This window comes from Epinephelus lanceolatus, chromosome 7 (genome assembly GCF_041903045.1).
Source record: "Epinephelus lanceolatus isolate andai-2023 chromosome 7, ASM4190304v1, whole genome shotgun sequence".
NCBI classification, from domain to species: domain Eukaryota; kingdom Metazoa; phylum Chordata; class Actinopteri; order Perciformes; family Serranidae; genus Epinephelus; species Epinephelus lanceolatus.
The window spans coordinates 26,922,522-26,941,196 of NC_135740.1; the positions used below are offsets into that span (position 1 = coordinate 26,922,522).

General features: G+C 40.8%; 1 protein-coding gene across 1 annotated transcript in view; it reads right to left on the minus strand.

Moving 5' to 3' along the window:
• Positions 1–10,922, minus strand: part of tsc22d3 (TSC22 domain family, member 3) — a 44,975-nt gene extending 34,053 nt beyond the window's left edge. Inside the window, exon 1 of the mRNA XM_033633216.2 lies at positions 10,130–10,922. Coding sequence (XP_033489107.2) covers positions 10,130–10,470 — 341 coding nt within the window. The 5' untranslated portion in view covers positions 10,471–10,922. The remainder of the gene's footprint in view (positions 1–10,129) is intronic.
• Between the last annotated feature and the right edge of the window lie 7,753 nt (positions 10,923–18,675).

An 18,675-nucleotide genomic window follows, 5' to 3' on the forward strand; every position in this document is an offset into this window, starting at 1 on the left:
ACTTATAGATTTCTAATCCGCCTCCAGAACACACTGTGTCTCCACTCTCTGCCGCTCAGGACAAAAGAGCTTAGCTGGATTCTGCTCGGCTGATGTGTCAACAACGGCATAATGCCGTGGGTCACCTTTGAGCGCCATATACTGTAAGTGTGTTCATATTTGTGTGTGTGTGTTTGCGTTGCCAAGGAGTGTCTTATGTCTTCCAGACAGACGGATCAATTAGTCATTCTTGACCCTCGCAGCTGTCATTGAGAACGGGATTGCTTGATTAAAAGATTACGGCCTGTATTTATAAAACAGATATTTGCTAACAAGGTCGTTGTGTTGTTTTTTTTAACCAGTTCTTAAAGAATGAGGCTATATTTGTCAGTGTCAAACATTTCAATGAAAAAGCAACAATCCATTAGTTTATCTTTCAGTGTGTTCAGACTTCCCCGACCTGTCTGTGCTGTTAGCATCATGCCCATTTGTTCCCACTGACAACATCGATACATAAAAACAGGTTATGAACATACAGCAAAGAGGCCGTTTTGACACGCCCAAGTTTCTGGGCTACTTCGTGTGCAAGGTATACCAATTCTTTTTTTTGTGGAGACCCCAAGTACTCACACGAGGCAGCGGAAAACTTGAGCAAGGTTTGTTTGAGATGACAAGAAAGTCCTTTGAATTTATATCTCACCAGATTATTCCCGACTTGATGTCCTCTTCCTAAATATATTTCCACATGTTACGCGTTATTACGCATTATAACAAAAACTAGTTACGATCCAAACCTATGCCGACTTCACGTCGTCTTCCAAGCACAATATTGTTCCCATCTCATTTTATCATTACAGCACGGTTACTTTCCTAAATAAATTATATCTGTATTCTCACACAGAAATTATAGTAAATATAAACATAACCTCAGCAGAGTGCACCACTATACACTATTTTAAATGTACAGAAACTTCTGTGTAACTTTAAATGATATCAGAATTAGACATTTTTATCAAATACAAATGTGTTCTTAAGTAGCTGTTGCATGTTGCATTTTTACGAAGGTGAGCGCTGTAGTTTTTTGCAAAGTAATTCTCAAACAACATTAAATAGTGTATTCTGGGGGGACTATAGCAAGTATTTACAGTATTATGATGGCATATGTGGTCATCAATGGCGTGACTCATGTTCATTAGTTTTTGGACAACAATAGAACCCTATGGCAGAGAGGATTAGCTATATCAGGTTTTAGCGACACAGCTAATACTTGTAAGTAGGACCAGTTCATTGTTGGTTTTGTTTTCTTATGGGATTTGTTGACAATGAGAAAAATATTAAATATCGCCAGGGCTTAAAGGGCAAATTTCAACGGCATACAATACTAACATTTATTTATCTATCAATAGAAATGTAAGTGACTTGTTATAAATCTGGGGGTTCTTTTGTATCATAGCAACAAAGTTATGTAACTCTGAAGGGGAGGGGTGTCAGATTCTCTGAGTCATGCAAACAACACATTAAAGGTTGCTGAGATAAAGAAAAACTTTTAGAGCGACCAAAACAGAGTGCGCAAGCTAAAGCACACACACTGTGACTGCAATCTGATTAGCATGTTATGTTTGTCGTGTTGCCAGAGGCAACTGAGTGTGGAACTACAGCAGTATTTGTAAAGAAAGGACTGTACCCAGGAGGTTGCATCAACCTACAGTATGGTATGAGGGTGTGTCGGTGGATTTCTGAGTTGACACACACTGAGCTCTGTCTGCTGTGGGTGGTGTGTGTTGGGGAGGTAAATGTATGCATGATAAACTGTGTGTAGAGGACATATATACTATATATATCTAAACACACTGGCACACAAAGCATTCAGCTGTGGTTCCAGGCATCTACTGGCACGGCACCAAGGGCAGCCTCTTCACACACAGTCCCAACACAACAAGGCAGTAACTCAAGAGGTCCATTAAAAAGCCATTATTGTACATCCCTCTTTAAATTGGTCCCCCAGTGATAGAATCAAACACGGTGCTGATTCGTGGTGCAAACACACCAAATGTATGCTAACATGTGTTTCAAGATCCAGTGGTTTCTAAAAATCAATCTCTTCCTCGTCGCATGTCTCTTTTCAACACAGAAGTGGTCAGACCTGGTGTTATTGAGGAAACCCATTAAAACGACCGTAAAACAAACACTTGTTTGGGCTTTGTACTTCCTGCCGCCACTGAAAAATGACTTCCTTTAACTGTAAAAAAAAAAGCTTGTGACTTTTGCCACAGACGTCTGCAGTCCACCTATATATTAGTTCCACCTAGCGTCAACAACACACTATTTTTAGCCGGTCCCGTCTATGTTTTGTCTTTGCCCCGGCCTCCCGTCTGGCTGTTTGTCTACCTCTGACTCTCTCTCCAGCTATCTAACCCTGTAGCTCTCCCTATGTCCCCGCTGACATTGCTTAGACCTCGCCTTCGTGGCCTTTGTTTATGCGGGATTGGCTCCTACAGACTTGCCTGGCCCTGAAGCTGTTCTTCCACCCCGACATCCTTCCCTTTGCCTTCTCGCCACTAATCCCTGTTTTTTTGTTTACATCCGTGTCCCCTTGCCACCTGCAGCCCATCAAGTTATGTAACTCTCGACAGACTTCTGCAGGACATGCAGTTTTTCCTTTTTACAGGAGACGCTGGTTAGTTGTGTTGCAAAAAAAAAGAGCTTGGATCAAAAAAGAAAAGTAATCAGATACAGGTTCTGTGGTCAGCGAGGATGTGTTTGACATGTATAAGTCTTTTATGTGGGCAGGACTGAGAGAGACACCAGCAATGAGAGGAATGGTTTTATTTCTCCCTAATAATGTAGTGTGTTATAGGCTATATGCAGAACTTTACATCACACTGCAACTCAGAGGGATGTGAAATTTGAATTTCAACACTGGTGCAGTTTCAATCTGATCCCTACCCCCTGTTACAGCTCGTAGCCCCTTACCTATGATAATTCACAGTAATGCTGTGCTGTAATTGTGCTGTATATTTGTTACGAGTGTGCCCTATGCTCTGGAGATGTTTTTTCATTATATAGCATTCGTCTGCTGAATTGGCCAATTTTACAGCAGCAGCAAATACAGAGGAGGCTGTGTTTTGTTTACCTTATCCTTGCATCTTTACACCAGGGACTCAGCATGTCTCAAATTTAAATTTGTTCCAGCAGCTCAGGTTCCTCCTCTCTCGCTCGTACGCATTGCATACACTTTTCAGTAGTAAAGCAGAAAGTCTGTAAAACATTTGTATACAGCAAAAACATGCAGAGGCTGGGATGAAACGGGATGCACTATGATCCCTGCAACTTTTACAAACATGTGTATCACTTTTGTAACCAGTCTTCTATACAAATGAGTCTCCCTCAAAGTCTGAGCAGGCAGAGCTGACCTGTGTGTTCAGCTCTACTTCGACTGATAGGAGATTTGCAGGTGTGACCTGCATGTAAATTAACTCATCAGGTCACTCTGTGGTCATCTACAATATAAATGTAACAGGGTCAATTATACAGCAGTAATATGTGTAACAAAGTCAAGTGTACATTAATATTAAGTATTAGAATAACACAAATGTGTTTCAGTTGTTATTACCTGACACACTCGGGCCTCCGTACTCAATATGTGGAACGTTTGATACTCAGTTTCTGTACCCCTACGTTCACCTTTGGGGGTACCCCACCTATAAAGGGGTGTCTCCCGCCTTGCCTCTCCCCTTTTGCTTTTGTACTCCATGGGTGAGGTGAGCAACATTGCTCTCATAGTAATTTCCATGTTTTAGCGCTGTTAAGCTAAGTTTATAAGTTCATTTTATGCTAACATATTCCTGTACCACTTATTATAGGTCGTAATTGACAGAGGATTTTGTTTTTACCTCTTGCTGTCAGGTATGTTTTGTGTTTTAGTAACACTTTACTTGAAGGTATCTACATAAGAGTGACATGACACTGTCATAACTATGGCATGACACTGTTATGAACCTGTCATAAACATTATGTACATGTCATAAACATTTATGACTGCTGTCATTAAGTGTCATTCGGTTTTTGTAATGACAAGTTGACATTGTTTGGGTTGTCTTGATTATGACAACCTGACATTAATCAAAGTGACATTACCAGAGATTGTCTTTGTCATGATAAGTTGACATTAAATTTGTTTGGGATGTCCTGGGATGTCCTTGTCCTTACATCTTCTGGTAATGGTCAACTTGTCATAATAAGAACATCCCAAACAAATTTAATGTCAACTTGTCATGACAAAGACAACTTCTGGTAATGTCACTTTGATTAATGTCAAGTCGTCATAATCAAAACAACCCAAACAATGTCACCTTGTCATTACAAAAACCGAAAGACACTTAATGACAGCAGTCATAAACGTTTATGACATGTACATAATGTTCATGACAGGTTCATGACCGTGTCATGTCATAGTTATGACAGTGTTATGTCACTCTTATGTAGATACCTTCAAGTAAAGTGTTACTGTGTTTTATTGTACTGAATTGAGTGTAACATGGCCGCCCTTTTGCTGTTGTACTCCATGGGAGAGGGGCTCGAGTTAATATGGTCGTAACTGACGTAGGATTTGTTTTTACCTCTTGCTGTGAGAGTTGTCAAGAGTAAACGAAGGTCGCCTCCGAAGATATCCACGGCCTGGTCTTCATATCAACACAACGCAGATAACACTAGAGTCCAGCGGTTACATAAAGAAGCTATTATGTTCTTATCCTACGCTATTGTAAAGAACTGGTCCGCTGTCACTAAAACTAAAATATGACACCCAATTATTGCACAATAATGCAAGACTGAGATGGATTTCTTTTCCTTGGTTACAAAATCTTTTCCAGTAGTTTCACAAACATGTTTTTTCTATTGGAAATTATTATAACAGAGTGTATATTTCCCCCAGGTGAGAAAAGTCACACTGCAGCTATTTAGCTATTCACATCCATCCAGACAATGCGTGATTATGGATCCCACTGAGTGCTGTGATTGGCTAGTGCTCGTCCAGTTGATGCACTGAGGTTGGAAGCAGTTAGGATTAGGTCAAAGAGGCCATGGTAGCCAATCTACTACTAGCCAATCTTGGATATTCTCTAAGAATAAAGTAGTAATATAACAAGAAAGAACTCACAAACGTACTGCCAGAGAGCCACACAGTTGTGTCACAGTGTTACTGAGTTATGGTGGATGAGTGGACTAAATGCAAGACTCTCACACAAAAGACTGGGGTTCATTGTTGTTGGACTTATCATCGTCAGTTTAAGGAATGCATATAGCTGCTGAAAACACACTGTGTACATAAACTCCTGTTAATGTCATATTTCAATGTTGCTAGGACACAATATCTACACCCAGGTGAAAATAGCTCCACTGACTATTCACACCATGTGTGTAAATAGCATTGTTGGCTGTGGACACCTGGGTGCAAATAGCATCTGCCTTATTCTAATTGTTAAATATACATTTGTAAATAGACACTTTCCATGACCTTCAGAGTGAATTACTAAATGTAGGTCTTGGACTTCATGCGGCAAAGCTATTCCGTGGTTTATATTTTGATCACAGTGGAGCTCTGAGCGCAGTGGGGTCTCAGACACAGCTGGATCCTGTCTCTTCTCCATCGTGGGAGGGCCAGGTCGTGTTCAGTGGTCAACTGAACCGAAGCCAAGGGCCAGGGATCATCTCAGGCCAAAGAGAGGAACTTTTACCACTGTAATGAGACCTGGGCTGGTAAGGCAACACAGTGTTATGTTGGGGCAGAAGAATCAAACCCTGTCAAAGGTTGTAACTTCTCAGTCAGAATCCTTTCACTGCCATTTTTCTGAGCAATTTATCATACAAAGCACAAACCTGGAGTCTGTGAACATGAAGTGAACCTCACTTCCAACCTTGTCTTTCTTGCAGACAGCCAGGCAATTTTCATCTGACAGAAAAATCACTGTCTTTTCCAACCAGGCTGGAGACCTCTCACTCTTTTTCAGTCAACAGATCTGAACCAAAAAATGAAAGTTATTTCATCCCTACACATGCCCTGAAACTTCTTGCCTACACATGTCTTGCAGCTTCTTGTCATTATAAACACTTCAGCAACAAACCTTCTCAACTTGTTTTGAAGTTTTTTTTCTCTACTGCAGTTATGAGCTACGGACAGGGACATGAAAGTCTGCATTACATAACTTAAAACAACATTTACAGTCTTCAAAGATTGAACAGATAGATCATTGATATCTTGCCTATAAATCTACAGGGTAGCTCTGAAGCGTGAAAGCCCTGTCATGTGGTCCCATTGATGGCTGCTGCAGGGAAAAAAAAAAAACTCTTCTATGAGGTCTTTGACACCTTGTGACATCTTGTGTGATGTTGCTGAGCTCTCTTCTCTTTGTGTTTTGGCTGCAGACTGACTGACTGACCGACTGGTCGCAGACCCGCAGTCCTGTGATAAACGTTTGTGTCATCGCTGCAGGCTCTTCACCCCTCTTCACCCTGGCATGTGGAGGTGTTTAGTGGCTGCTAAGTACTGACTGATTGCCTGGGGTGAAGGTGTGCGAGAGTGCCTCGCTCGCTGCAGCCAAGTCTAGCTGAGTAAAGCAACGCATTTCCTCTGGTTTTATCCTGTGAAAATCACAGATCCTGTCCCCCTCCTCGCCCCTCAGGGCTCCCTCGCTCTGCGTCTAACACCAAATAGGACTTATGAGTTCAAATTCTCCTCTCAGCACATTTTCACTGACCCTCGAATCATTTACATAACAAGTTTGCTGGCTGCTGCCACTGCCGCTTACTGATATTCAACAAGTCCACAAGATGTCCTGGCATGCTTCCTCGGGCTATGCTGAGCATTTCATTCTGTTAACAAGTGGCAAACGAGAATGATGGCAGCGGTAGAAGATTGACCACCCAGGGTGAGGTCATGGCACAAACCTCAGCCGGGCTTTCATCAGAAGCCGGGCCCTCCTTAAGTGAGCACTTGGGGGGGAAAAAAACGCATGAACTTCTGCAAACCTCTGCTTAGCAAGGCAGCTTTCTTGTTTCAACTGACAGGATTAGACTGCAGGGACGTGTGAATGAATGAGCGCGTTTGTGTTTCTGCATGACAAAACTGTAAAGGGTACACGTAATAAATCAATGTATTAATCCTGCGAGAAAGCCACGACAGCCACATGATCTGTGTCTGCGATTCCCTCTGTGAGTAGGGGAGGCTCAGGGAAGGGACAAAGTGTTCTCACTAAAGACTTTGTTTGTCAGGCAAACAGTTGAGCGGGCACAGACAGATGCACGGAAACACTGGTCCATGGCACGAGTGAACACACTGCCTCTGGGCCATGAATGTCAAAAATAGTGGCACTGGGAGATGCCAGTCCTGTGTAAAAGTCTGCATCTTAACTGTGGAAGATTTCAATACTCATGAAGCGACAAAAGCTGTGTCATCAGGACTAAGTCTGAATAGCAGAGCAGAAAATGAACACTTGTGTAACACTTTTCCAAAGCCTGCCAGCAGGCATTATTCTACATATGATAGTGTAAACACTCACTGCAGTGAATAATAACTCACATAACCATATCCAAGCACAACTTCAAGTCTAGGGACAAAAGATTTTGTTTGAAAAGCACTATTTGCTCACTCATTTCGTTAGCTATCGCTGCCAAAAGGGAGTACAGGCTGGAGCTATGGAGTCATCAAGCCAGAGTTTCTTCACCCCTTGCTCTTCATAATAATCATAATGACAAACCCTCGCTATTATAAATAAATTGAGAACAGACTGGTCCTTTCGTTGAATAATGCACCTCCATAAGAAATGTGTCAAATTAATATAAACAGATGGATAAAGTGAGTGCGTGCAAGCTCTGCATATAGCCTTTATGTGATGTTTCATTCAGACAGAGGTAATCCCCGCTGTAGTGTGTCAGATATTAAAACAATTACTTTTCCAAACTGCCTGACGCTGATAAGCATTTACAGCCAAAAGCGACAAAAATCAAGTTAAAGCTAATCATCGCTGCCTTCACCCCATCAGTTGCAGTGCACAGTAAATGGTTTTACTTCCATTGTACTGTCTGTACTTAAGCGGTGTCAATCATCCCTGCGGGAGATAAGAGGAGTCTGTAACAGAAGTAGCCTAAAGCAAAGTTAAGCCGGGTTAAAATTTAACTGTTCACTATATTCTGCGGCAGCTAGGCTTCTGGAGAAATTTGATAAAGCACTGATAAAAGTTTCTTGACCAGAGAACATTGCTGATGCGATAACATCTGCAAATAACTGAATCGGTGATAACAGATGCCATGTTCATTCCAGGCACATCTTATCAGGATAAACATTATCGCAGGTATTCTGTCTGACTAAATATGGAAAAAAAATGTGGGTGTACCTGAGATGGGTTGATTAATGGCGGTCAATATGAGGATTATTTTTAGAGGGATTCACATTCCAGAGGGCAACTTGCTGGAAAGTTGCTGTCTCCTTAAATACAAACTCAAATTCAACTGATTTTTCTTCCACTCTGAGTTTTTTTCCTCCAATAGTTGATTCCAAAGCCAAAGCAAACACAAAGTGTTTCCTATGAAATATTAATAGGACAAGAGCTTACTTGTTGATGTATTTCGTAATTGGATTTCAGGGGAAAAACAGCTTACAGTGACTTTAAGAAAACAGCCGTTGAACAAAAGTGGTAAGAGTGGGAGCAAGGGTCAGTTCTGATATCAAGATTCCGTCTGTACACCATAAACAAAAATGAAAACCCTCTTTTACTGCTGGTTATCAGATAAATGTAATCATCTGACATACATGTCATGATCCTTTAACACATATCTCTAGTTTACTGACACACATGAAGACAACTTCAGAGTATGTGACAGTCAAAGGTGGCTCTTGCGATGATAACTTTGCGTACTGTTGCTTATGTTTCCCTGTAGATCTCCGCATTTTACTGCTCCGATAACTGTCCGTTAATTACAGCTTCTCCAACTAAGCACTATACGGCAACTCCTGGCTCGGGTTCAGGAGTTCAGCGGCGGTCAAAACTGCAGCCGACTGGAAAGATGGTAGCTGTTAATTTGAGTCTGAAGTCATTGAACAGAAGCTGCCAAACAAACTATCCAACTGGCAGCAACTTCGTAGCAGGACATTCTCTTTCCTCACAAACACTGCGAGGTGAGCTGCCAAACGTTGTTTTATAAATACTGTTTGGCAGCGGTGGAGAAGGTGTCAGGCCAGTTTTAATTGACCTCTAGCAATAAAAGATCATTTTAATTGAATCAATATGGCAACAAACTGCTGCTTTAGAGTAACCTTGTGTTTTTGGAAGGCGTTTGCTTTTAGATTAGATTTTGTTTACCTTGGCTCTCTGGAGTTTTTGGAGTTTGGTTGTTTTTGAAGTAAAGCTCTCTTTATGATGATGAATGGAGGAGAATTCCTTTCTCGGAGTTTCGATTATGTCTTCCAAGCATTAATGATTGTCCTTAAACCAAATAGCCTCGGTGAAGGTAAACACACTGTAGAGTTAATCCTGTAAAACCTGTGCACATATTGTGTAACGTATCAAATATGCTGCATAAAAGATGTGGATGTAAACGCCTGCATAAATAGTTGGACACTGTTGTATGTTTTGAATCCATATTCAAGTTACATAAGATGTTAAGTAATAAAAAGTAGGAAAAAAGTGCTGTGTTTATCAGACGTAGACGACCAAATTCAACCTGACCGTGTGTTTAAATCCCAATATGTTGCTCTACACTTCCTTGTGAAGTCAGCAATAATGTGCTTATCTGAAATTCATTTCTGGAACACACTCAGAATGAATGCCCTCTTCTTAACCTATACTTAATCCATGACTGTAAACACTTGTGTCAGCCTTTTCGAAAGAAGTGCTGATCCAAGAAACCTGATTAATTTCCGTTAGCCATCTGGTTCATTTTAGCAAAACAGATTTTTAAGCAGCACTCATATTGTGACTTGATACATGCGGATCCAGAAGTTAAAAGCTGGAGATTGTACTGAATGTTCCTGCGAGGTGTAAGGAATAACTTTCAGGCCAAGTTCAAATTTCACACCCTAATGACAGAGCCTTTATATGCGGTTGAAACCTTATCAGATAAGCGTGTACCTGTCATGAGCAAACAACAGACATACCTGTGAAAGAACAGCAGTATAGACAGCATGGTCTGGTCAATGTTGCTGTTGCTGTTGCAGATCCCCTCGTTGAGCAGGAAGCAGGGGTCCCTCACCACCGATTCCAGGGAGTCCTGCCTCATGATGTTGTTCAACTTGTCCGTGTTCAGGTTCTGGTACATCAGCTGGTTGCGCAGCTGGCGGAAGTGGCTGACACTTGGGCTGGTGGGGCTCACCGGCAGGCCCCCACCGAGGCCCGGAGCCGGACTGCTGGCCATGGTGTCATCACAGCCATTGGCCAGGTCCAGGCAGCAGCTGCAACAGTCCAGGCCGATGGGCGAGCGGCAGTCATCGTCTGACATCTCGAAGGACAGGTGGATGAAAAGGGAGGATGCCCAGGTGAAGGAGGGCAGGTGCAGGAGTCTCGGTGAAGGATGACAGAGACTGAGGTATATGAATTGAAGACAAAGTGATAGACAAAACAGTAACAGGGTGTTTTTGTCAGCTCAGAGAGACAGACAGGCAGCCACGGCTGGTCTGGTGTACCCTCTTGTCTCCACTCCAGGGCCAAGAGGGCTAAATGGCAGGTTGAGTTCCTCCCTGAGAAGTGCAGTCACGCTGGGTCACTCTGCCTGCTTTTATCCCTGAGTTTCTCCTCCTGTGGCTCTGCTGCGTTTAGCCTTTTGTTCGGGGCCGACGCTGCTGCAATGTGTTGCTACTGTGGCAGGAGAAAGAGAGAACGCCCCACACACACACACACGCACATACACACTCACTCACGCCGATTCAGCAGGAGTGCGCTTGAAAGCAAAACCCAGAAGCGGCTTGCTGCTTATCACTTTTTTTTCCTCCCCCCTGTACTTTTTTTTTTCTTTGGTTGGTGTGCCTAGAGACAGAGGGAGGGAGCGAAAAGGGAGGGAGACCGAGAGGGTGGGGAAACCCCTGTGATTGGTAAAAAAGCATCGCTGGTTACACGCGCAGGGCCCTCCTCTTTTTCTTTTTCAGCATAGCCGTGCACGCATTAAGGGGAAGGGAAATAGACAGAGAGGGAGGGAAGCTTCAGAGCATGCTTGAAACATGTGCAGTTCCGCCAGCTCCACCCTGCCATGCTGACAGCACAAGGAGTGGCTGAGCGAGGGAGGCTGCAGGAACACACACAAAGACACGATAACATGTCTGTCTCGCTAATTTGTGAAAAATTGTGATGGGAGTTGCTGGCATTGGATTTTAAATGCTTCTGATGTACGGGGAAATTATTTTCTGGTGTGCTTTTCTCCATTTTGTCACCTCTATTGAATGAATTCATATCCAGTAGTAGCACAGGCTTTTTAATTATCCTATCAAATATAATTCAAGATTTCTTTGCTCAGGAATGGACTGTGATTAGGTGTGAAGAATCACAGTGAATATTCATATATTTTTCAAATGACTAAATATTAGTTGGAGCATTGGTTGGCACAGCAAGGAGGTTCTGGGTTTGAATCCAACAAGCAGCAGGGGCTTTACTGTGCTTCGGGCCTTGCATGTTGTCCCCATGTCTGCTTGGGTTTCCTTCAGGTGCTCTGATTACTTAAACTGGAAGTTGTGATAGACTGCTGACCTGTCCTGGGTGCACCTGCCTCTCTCTCAGTGCACACTGGGATAAACTCTAGCCTCTTGCAACCCTGCACAGAAATGCTTGATATTTAATGCTTTGTGTTCTAAAATGATGAGTGTTTATACTAAGTAAAGATAAGATAAAACTTAATTTATCAGGAGGGAAATTGTTGTGCAACAGGTGCAATACAAAGTGGGAAAGAGGACAAATACGTAGAGTGCAAATAAAATAAAATACACAATCGTAATCAGGTTGTAAACAGGTTCACAGTAAGTGTCATAAATGTTGCAGTAAGGTGCAATTAAAAATGTGAACGTGCAAAAAAGTAAGCAGTTATGGGTGAAGGGTCATAAAAATAAGCAGGTGGATGATGAGGTGCAATCCAAAATGTAGATCTGTATTATATAAATGTGTAATATATATTGCACATTCTTGTCATTTGTATCATCGAGCGTGTGTGTGTGAGGGTGAGACAGAGAGATTGCCCGGGCACTCTAAACTTGCATAGTAAACATAAACATTATCTTATCAGGTCACCCCTGTGTGTGTTTACAATTTTGTCAATTTCCATATCTGTTCCCAAACAGTTTTAGATTGGGTAAGAGCGTGCTGTGTTCTTGTCCTCCAGACGAGTGTTTCACAAGCCCTGGTAAATACCAGGACAATGTCATTATAGCCCTACAGACGGCTCCGGGAGGAATGCACTGACCTCGGCTCCTGACCAACAAGTGTACTGCATGTTGTCTGCAGATGGCAGATCATGCAAGAACAGAACAACAGGATAATTACAAATAGCACATCTTACTCTGAGGCATGCTGCTGTTTCTGCTGCTGTAAAAAATGCCACACCACACATTGTTGGGTAGCAGTGGGATCAATTAAGCAGAGAAAATGACTGACTATTGCTTTATTGAGTGTGTAATGATGTCCTCGGGCAGCAGGGCTGCTCCAGTTTGGTTGGTGCGTGGATGGGACTGAAGGCTGATTTGGGTAGAGGCTGCCCTCTAGTGGGCATCTGTCAGTATCAGTGATGTAGAAGTCAAGTGGAACATCAAATATGCTCTACAGAAAAGAAAGAAAGAAAGAAAGGAAGAAAGAAAGAAAAAGTAACTATTCTTCCACCTGAAATGCCACAACATAGGACTATTAAATCCTCTACCTGCACTTTACAAATCTTTATACAGATATGTTTTTATTACTTATTTATTTATCTATGGTGCTTGTTTTTTTATTGTGTCTGTATGAATGTCTTTGTAAGTGAATGTATACGTAGCGGACTCCCTGAATTTCCTTTGGGATTAATAAAATTCTATCTCATCTCTCTCTCATCTCACAGTTTAAAACCTTTTCTATAAAACATAAACTTAACTGACACTGGTCTAATACATGACTAGCCTAGATGTTAATCCAAATTATGTACGTCTGTAAAAGGTGGGCAAACTCAAAAAGTAAGAGGAATGACTGACCTAATCAACCATTTAAGAAGCTGTACATGATTGCCATGTTCTTCAGAAACTAAATATGTTAAGTTTTTGATAATTTCCTTAATTTTGCCAATTTCAAACTCATCCATAAATGCCTATAATATCAGGTTCCTCAGGTGCTCAGTGACCTTGTGGTTCCACTTCACTCCACTTCTGGTGGAGTAGCCAATGGGAATTGTAAGGTTCCCCTGTATAAATCCTCGTTTGGACAGCTTTTTTTTTGGTCTGTGGAATTGACATGTGGAATTTTTTACCTGCAGAACTCAAATTGGATCCTGATTTAGATCACTTGAACTGAAAATGAAAGAATTTCGAAGAGGAATCAGTGATGAAGTCATGACAAATTTGGTGCTTACTATTTTATAGTGCTAATTATGTATTGCAATTTGTGTCTTGTATTGTCCTGTCTGTATTTTTATTGTTGTGTGTACTTTGCACTGTTACTTGTGTTCTGGTTGCTGAGTCTTTTCTATGTTAAGGCCCAGCTAGGGACAGGCATTGCAAATGAGCTTAGGCTATAAATGCTGTGGTGTACGGCATTTATGTATGCTACATTATTGTCCCTATAAAAATAAATATTAAATAAATAAATAAATGATTACTGACTGCATTCATTGAGAGTTAACATGGGTAAACAGTAAATTAGGGATTACTTGGAATGTTAGTTCCGGTCCTTGATTATGATTGGCTGAGCCCGTTCAAAGCCGTTATACACAAAAATACTTGTAGGCTATGCTAAAGAAACAAATAGAGAGGATTTATCTTTTGGTGAACTCACTGTGTCCTGTCGCTTTGCTGGAAAAATACCTGTCGATGCTGCCGCCCAATTCACCAGCCTGTCTCACCGTCCAAAGCTGACACACTGCGCCAACAACCTATGGTAAGCTAACAATGTAACTTTAGCTAGCTTTCATGTTGCCTAATATGCTCACTTTTCTCCTGCTATATTGTTAGCTGCTAGCCATATTAATTGTGCTACAGTGTAGCCTGGTAACTAAACAAGTATATTTAATGAGATGATGCTATATATGTAGCGACCATTTGATAAAAGCGATAAGCTCCGTGTTGTGCCTAACAAAGCCCGTAGCTGTTCCAAAGTCAATGGAAACCACCGCCTCAGATGGCTAATTGCCTAAGGTTACTTTAGCAACACATTAGCCGCAGCTAGCTAACAGCTAGCTAGCTTGTTTGGCAGAAAACGGACTCCAGGAAAATAAAATTCTACAAAGTCACAAATTAACAATCATAAAAATAATTCATAAAGTACCCATACTGGTCATTTGGAGAGTGGAAAGACTTGACAGAGAGCGGAAAGAGGAAAGGAACTATGTCAGTTAAACTACAACTGCTATGGAACTGTGCCAACCCTGGTTGCTACTAGCAACAGAACGCTCACCTGTAACCAACTGCCGCCGTAGGCTGCGTCCGATATCAATCACTACTCACTACATAGTCCACTATGTAGTGACGTCGCCATTTTGTAGTACTGTCCAAATGTTTTTTTTAATTCTTGATTGAGCTTAATAGATACTAACAAATAAACAAGGGACATTTTCAAGTCCTGTACCTTGAGTGTCTTCTGCCTTAGGTTGAGCAAAGAAATGCAAAACCAGAAATTAAATTTCAGAAGTCAAACAAAGACAGAAAATAACTTAACATAAAATACATACAAATAACACAAAAACAGGGCTATCTCAAATTAACTTTAAAAAATGTAGTAATGAAAATAGATTAGGAGCTTTTTTGTTAGCTCATTCTTCCAATGTTTCAGACAGGGTTAAAATATTTACATTTATGAATGAAAAAGTTCCCTAGTAATAAGACAATATTGTGAACAAAGTCCACATCCTTGTTTTCAGCAACACCAAATTTGACTTTGATTTGATTCTTCACTGTCAAGGGTGACAACTCAGTCTCCCTGGACTGTAGTCAAAACTGTTTATCACTCCAGACGGACTACACTGGTTCACAGTAGAAAAACGCATGTTCCATCCTTTTGATTTCCTTCCGATTCCTGCAGAATTTGTTCGTTCGTTCATTCTCATTTAAGGTTTTGAATTTCACCTCTTTTACCTTGGGAGGAAGTGGAAATTAATTATATCTTTTTCTTATCTTCTTAACCTTCTCAACATCAAATTCCTGAAGAACATAATTCCTTCTTACTGGATTAGGGAAACTTGCCTCTAATAAAAAATACTTACATTTGTAGGGCAGGTTGCAATCACACTGCTGTCTGTCTTCTTGTCTGTCTGACAGTTGCATGTTTAATGTAAGAGCAGCACATCACAACACAACACAAACAACTACAACGTACTTTGTCACATTATTTATTCATTGTGGGAAAATACACTCAATAAGATATAATGTGTTTATCACAAATATGCATGTCGGTATTTGTTATGGATGGTCCACCAGCCACTGTTGATACTGCATGTTTAAATTGTGCAGCAAAAAACAGCATTGACATATTTAGAGAGTAAATGACCTAAGTAGTGTCCAAAAATGTTTTCTCATACTCCCTATATGGTGAGTTGGAAGTAGTGCGTGAGTGAATGACTTCAGACACAACCTCTGAGACCTGAGGACACAGTGCAGTTAACAACACAAGAGAGTCATCTTATCACACAGGTTGTAAATAAATTCTCAATTTAAAACCATTATATGCACCACTTATTTAATATTAAAACCAAAGGTCACTGCTCCTGAAATATCAGCTGCCATCACCCACTGCATAGAAAAACTGTGTGAGTGCAAAACCTCAAAGCTGAACTAAAATAATTTAACAGGTGTTCACAAAAAACAATGCAGCCTTAATGTTTGCTTCAACAAAAGTATGGTGACCTTTGACATTCCTGAGTAACCATGACTCCAACCACCATCTGACCTCAGAGCTGCTTGCATATAGGCAATTTGCTGTTTCCCCATGTCTTTGCAATTAAGTCTCCAAGTAGAGTGTCATTAACATAGGGATGAAGGCCAAAGCTACCTTGACTGTGAGAAAAACTAAAGTTTCAAGCAGTTAATCTGCACTGAATAAATTGGGCAGAAAACTGTTACTTGCGCTGCCCTCTGTTAGCTGAAATTCTGAAGCAATCAGTGAAGTCACAGCAGGTGTTTTGACTTTAGCAGCAGCTGATGGAAAACACCTGCTTGACATCCCTGATGGCGGGAGTGAGGCCAGAGGTGCAAAAAGCCGCCACACTGTGTCACACTTTTGTGACTGACATTTTATTGAATTTAAGAAATACATGGGACTATAGAAACAAGCAAAGGACAAAGAGGACTAAGGCATTACCTAGTTTAAAAAGGAAGAAAAATACAAGTAAAATCAGAGTAGAAAAGAGGCTGTGTTGTAACTGGGACAAAGACAGCAAATGCCTGAGTGTGTGTGGGGACCAATGTAGTGAAGAAATCTTTCCCGTTTCAGATACTACCATCCTATCCTGCCCAGCAGAGAGAGGGGTACCCATTTGTATGCTGCCACCACAGCAAGCAGATGACACCTTTCTGTGATTGAAGGTATGTGAGCTGACCATTGTTAGACAAGCAGTCTCCTAACTAACATGATCATGGTCTGGACCTATTCTGTATGGAAGGATTTATGTCTTTTACATGTCCAAATGTCCCATATTTTTGGTCAATACTATAAGACATGAGCCAACGAACCTTCATCAGGGAACTTCATGCACACAGGATTACTTAACTTAACTTAAACTTAACCCTATACAACATAGAAGACTAAATTCAATGTGAATATCATGTGACATGCACTTTGTATTACTTAGGATGCATACCACTTCTTTTTCTGTAAAGTTCTATAGAGAACTGTGCAACATAATTTCCGCCCTGTGTGATTCATTTCACTTTAACATATACAAAAATGGATTTCATGGATACATATTCAGACTCAAACTTGCCAGCAGCTCTAAATGTGTAATACATATTGGTCTCAGTTCTCTGGTAGCCACTATTTGGAAACAGACAGTGTTGAGCTAAATGCTGTGGACAGTCTATATAAATTATTAATTTGAGGAGAATTGCTACTGCCATTAACAGACAGACTCCCACAGCTGTCTAAACTAGGTCAGTGAAACTAGGATAGTGGGAGCTCGTTGCTATCAGTGGCACATTCCTAAAATCTATCCAAATAACACTGATACAGTAACTTTAGTCAGACCACAGGGCGCACATGACCACATTTTGTTCTCAGGTGCTGTTTGCAGACAAACAAGTGATAAGAGCCATGTGTTCCTGGTGTTCTAATAATTATTATTTATTCATTCAACTGAATGATAAATAAGAATAACAATGAATGGCTGCAGCACAGTCTCATGCATTTCTTATCATCATAATTGCATTTTTTTTTCAATGAACACTAAAATGTGCAGTTGCTAATGTATTCTAGCTAACTGAAACATAATGAACATGGAAAAAAACTAAAATAGTCACCGATTATTTTAATAGTCGACTAGTCATGGATTAGTCGACTAATCATTGCAGCCCTAGACAAGGGCTATATATATATATATATATATATATATATATATATATATTAATCAATCAATCAGTCAGTAAAGATTAATTACCTTGCTTGATGTTTTGTTTTAATCAACATTTACCAATATATTTTACTAATATACTTATACATACACACACAAACACACACACAGATAGATAGAAATCAAGTTCTGCGTATGTATAAAACCAGGTTGTTGGCCACCTCAAATTCTGTGTCCATTCCTCAATTCCCCTGTAAGTTATTCATATTCCTTTAGTCCGTAAGGTTCCTCAGATCAAATAAATCAAACGTTTTTTTTTCTAAAAAATAATCCAAGTTTTGAGTAATAATATTGATAATAATCTTTATTTATAAAGCTCTTTTCAAAACAGTTAAGTGCTTTACATGTAAATAATTAAAACAGATAAGACAGGAAAACAACACTTTCAAAAGAACTGATAAAAACCTGAGTGAGTCTATAAAAACTGAGGAAATAAGACTCAAGTAAAATCAGGAAAGGCTCTCCGATAAAAGCATGTTTTAAGAAAGGACTTAAAAGAAATCACTGACTCGGCCGACCTGATTTCCTCGGGCAGATCATTCCAGAGCCTCGGGGCCCTGACAGCAAACGCTCTGTGCCCTTTAGTTTTCAGCCGGGCCTCTGAAACAGACAAAAGACCTTTGCCCGAGGACCTCAAAGTCTGTTCTGGTGTGTGCGGCACTTAGAGGTCGGGAATATACCTCGGAGAGAAACCACGAAGAGCCTTAAAAGTAATTAGTAAAATCTTAAAATGTATTCTTAAACATACTGGGAGTCAGTTAAAACTGGAGTGATGAGATCATGTCTCGTGGTTCTGGTTAAAAGCCTGGCAGCTGAATTCTGTGCAGTCTGGAGTCGATTAATAGATTTTTGATTCAGGCAAGAAAAGCATTCAGGCAAGAAAAGGCAGAAATTGTTCTAACAGGATAGAGTGGTGTAGTCGGAAGA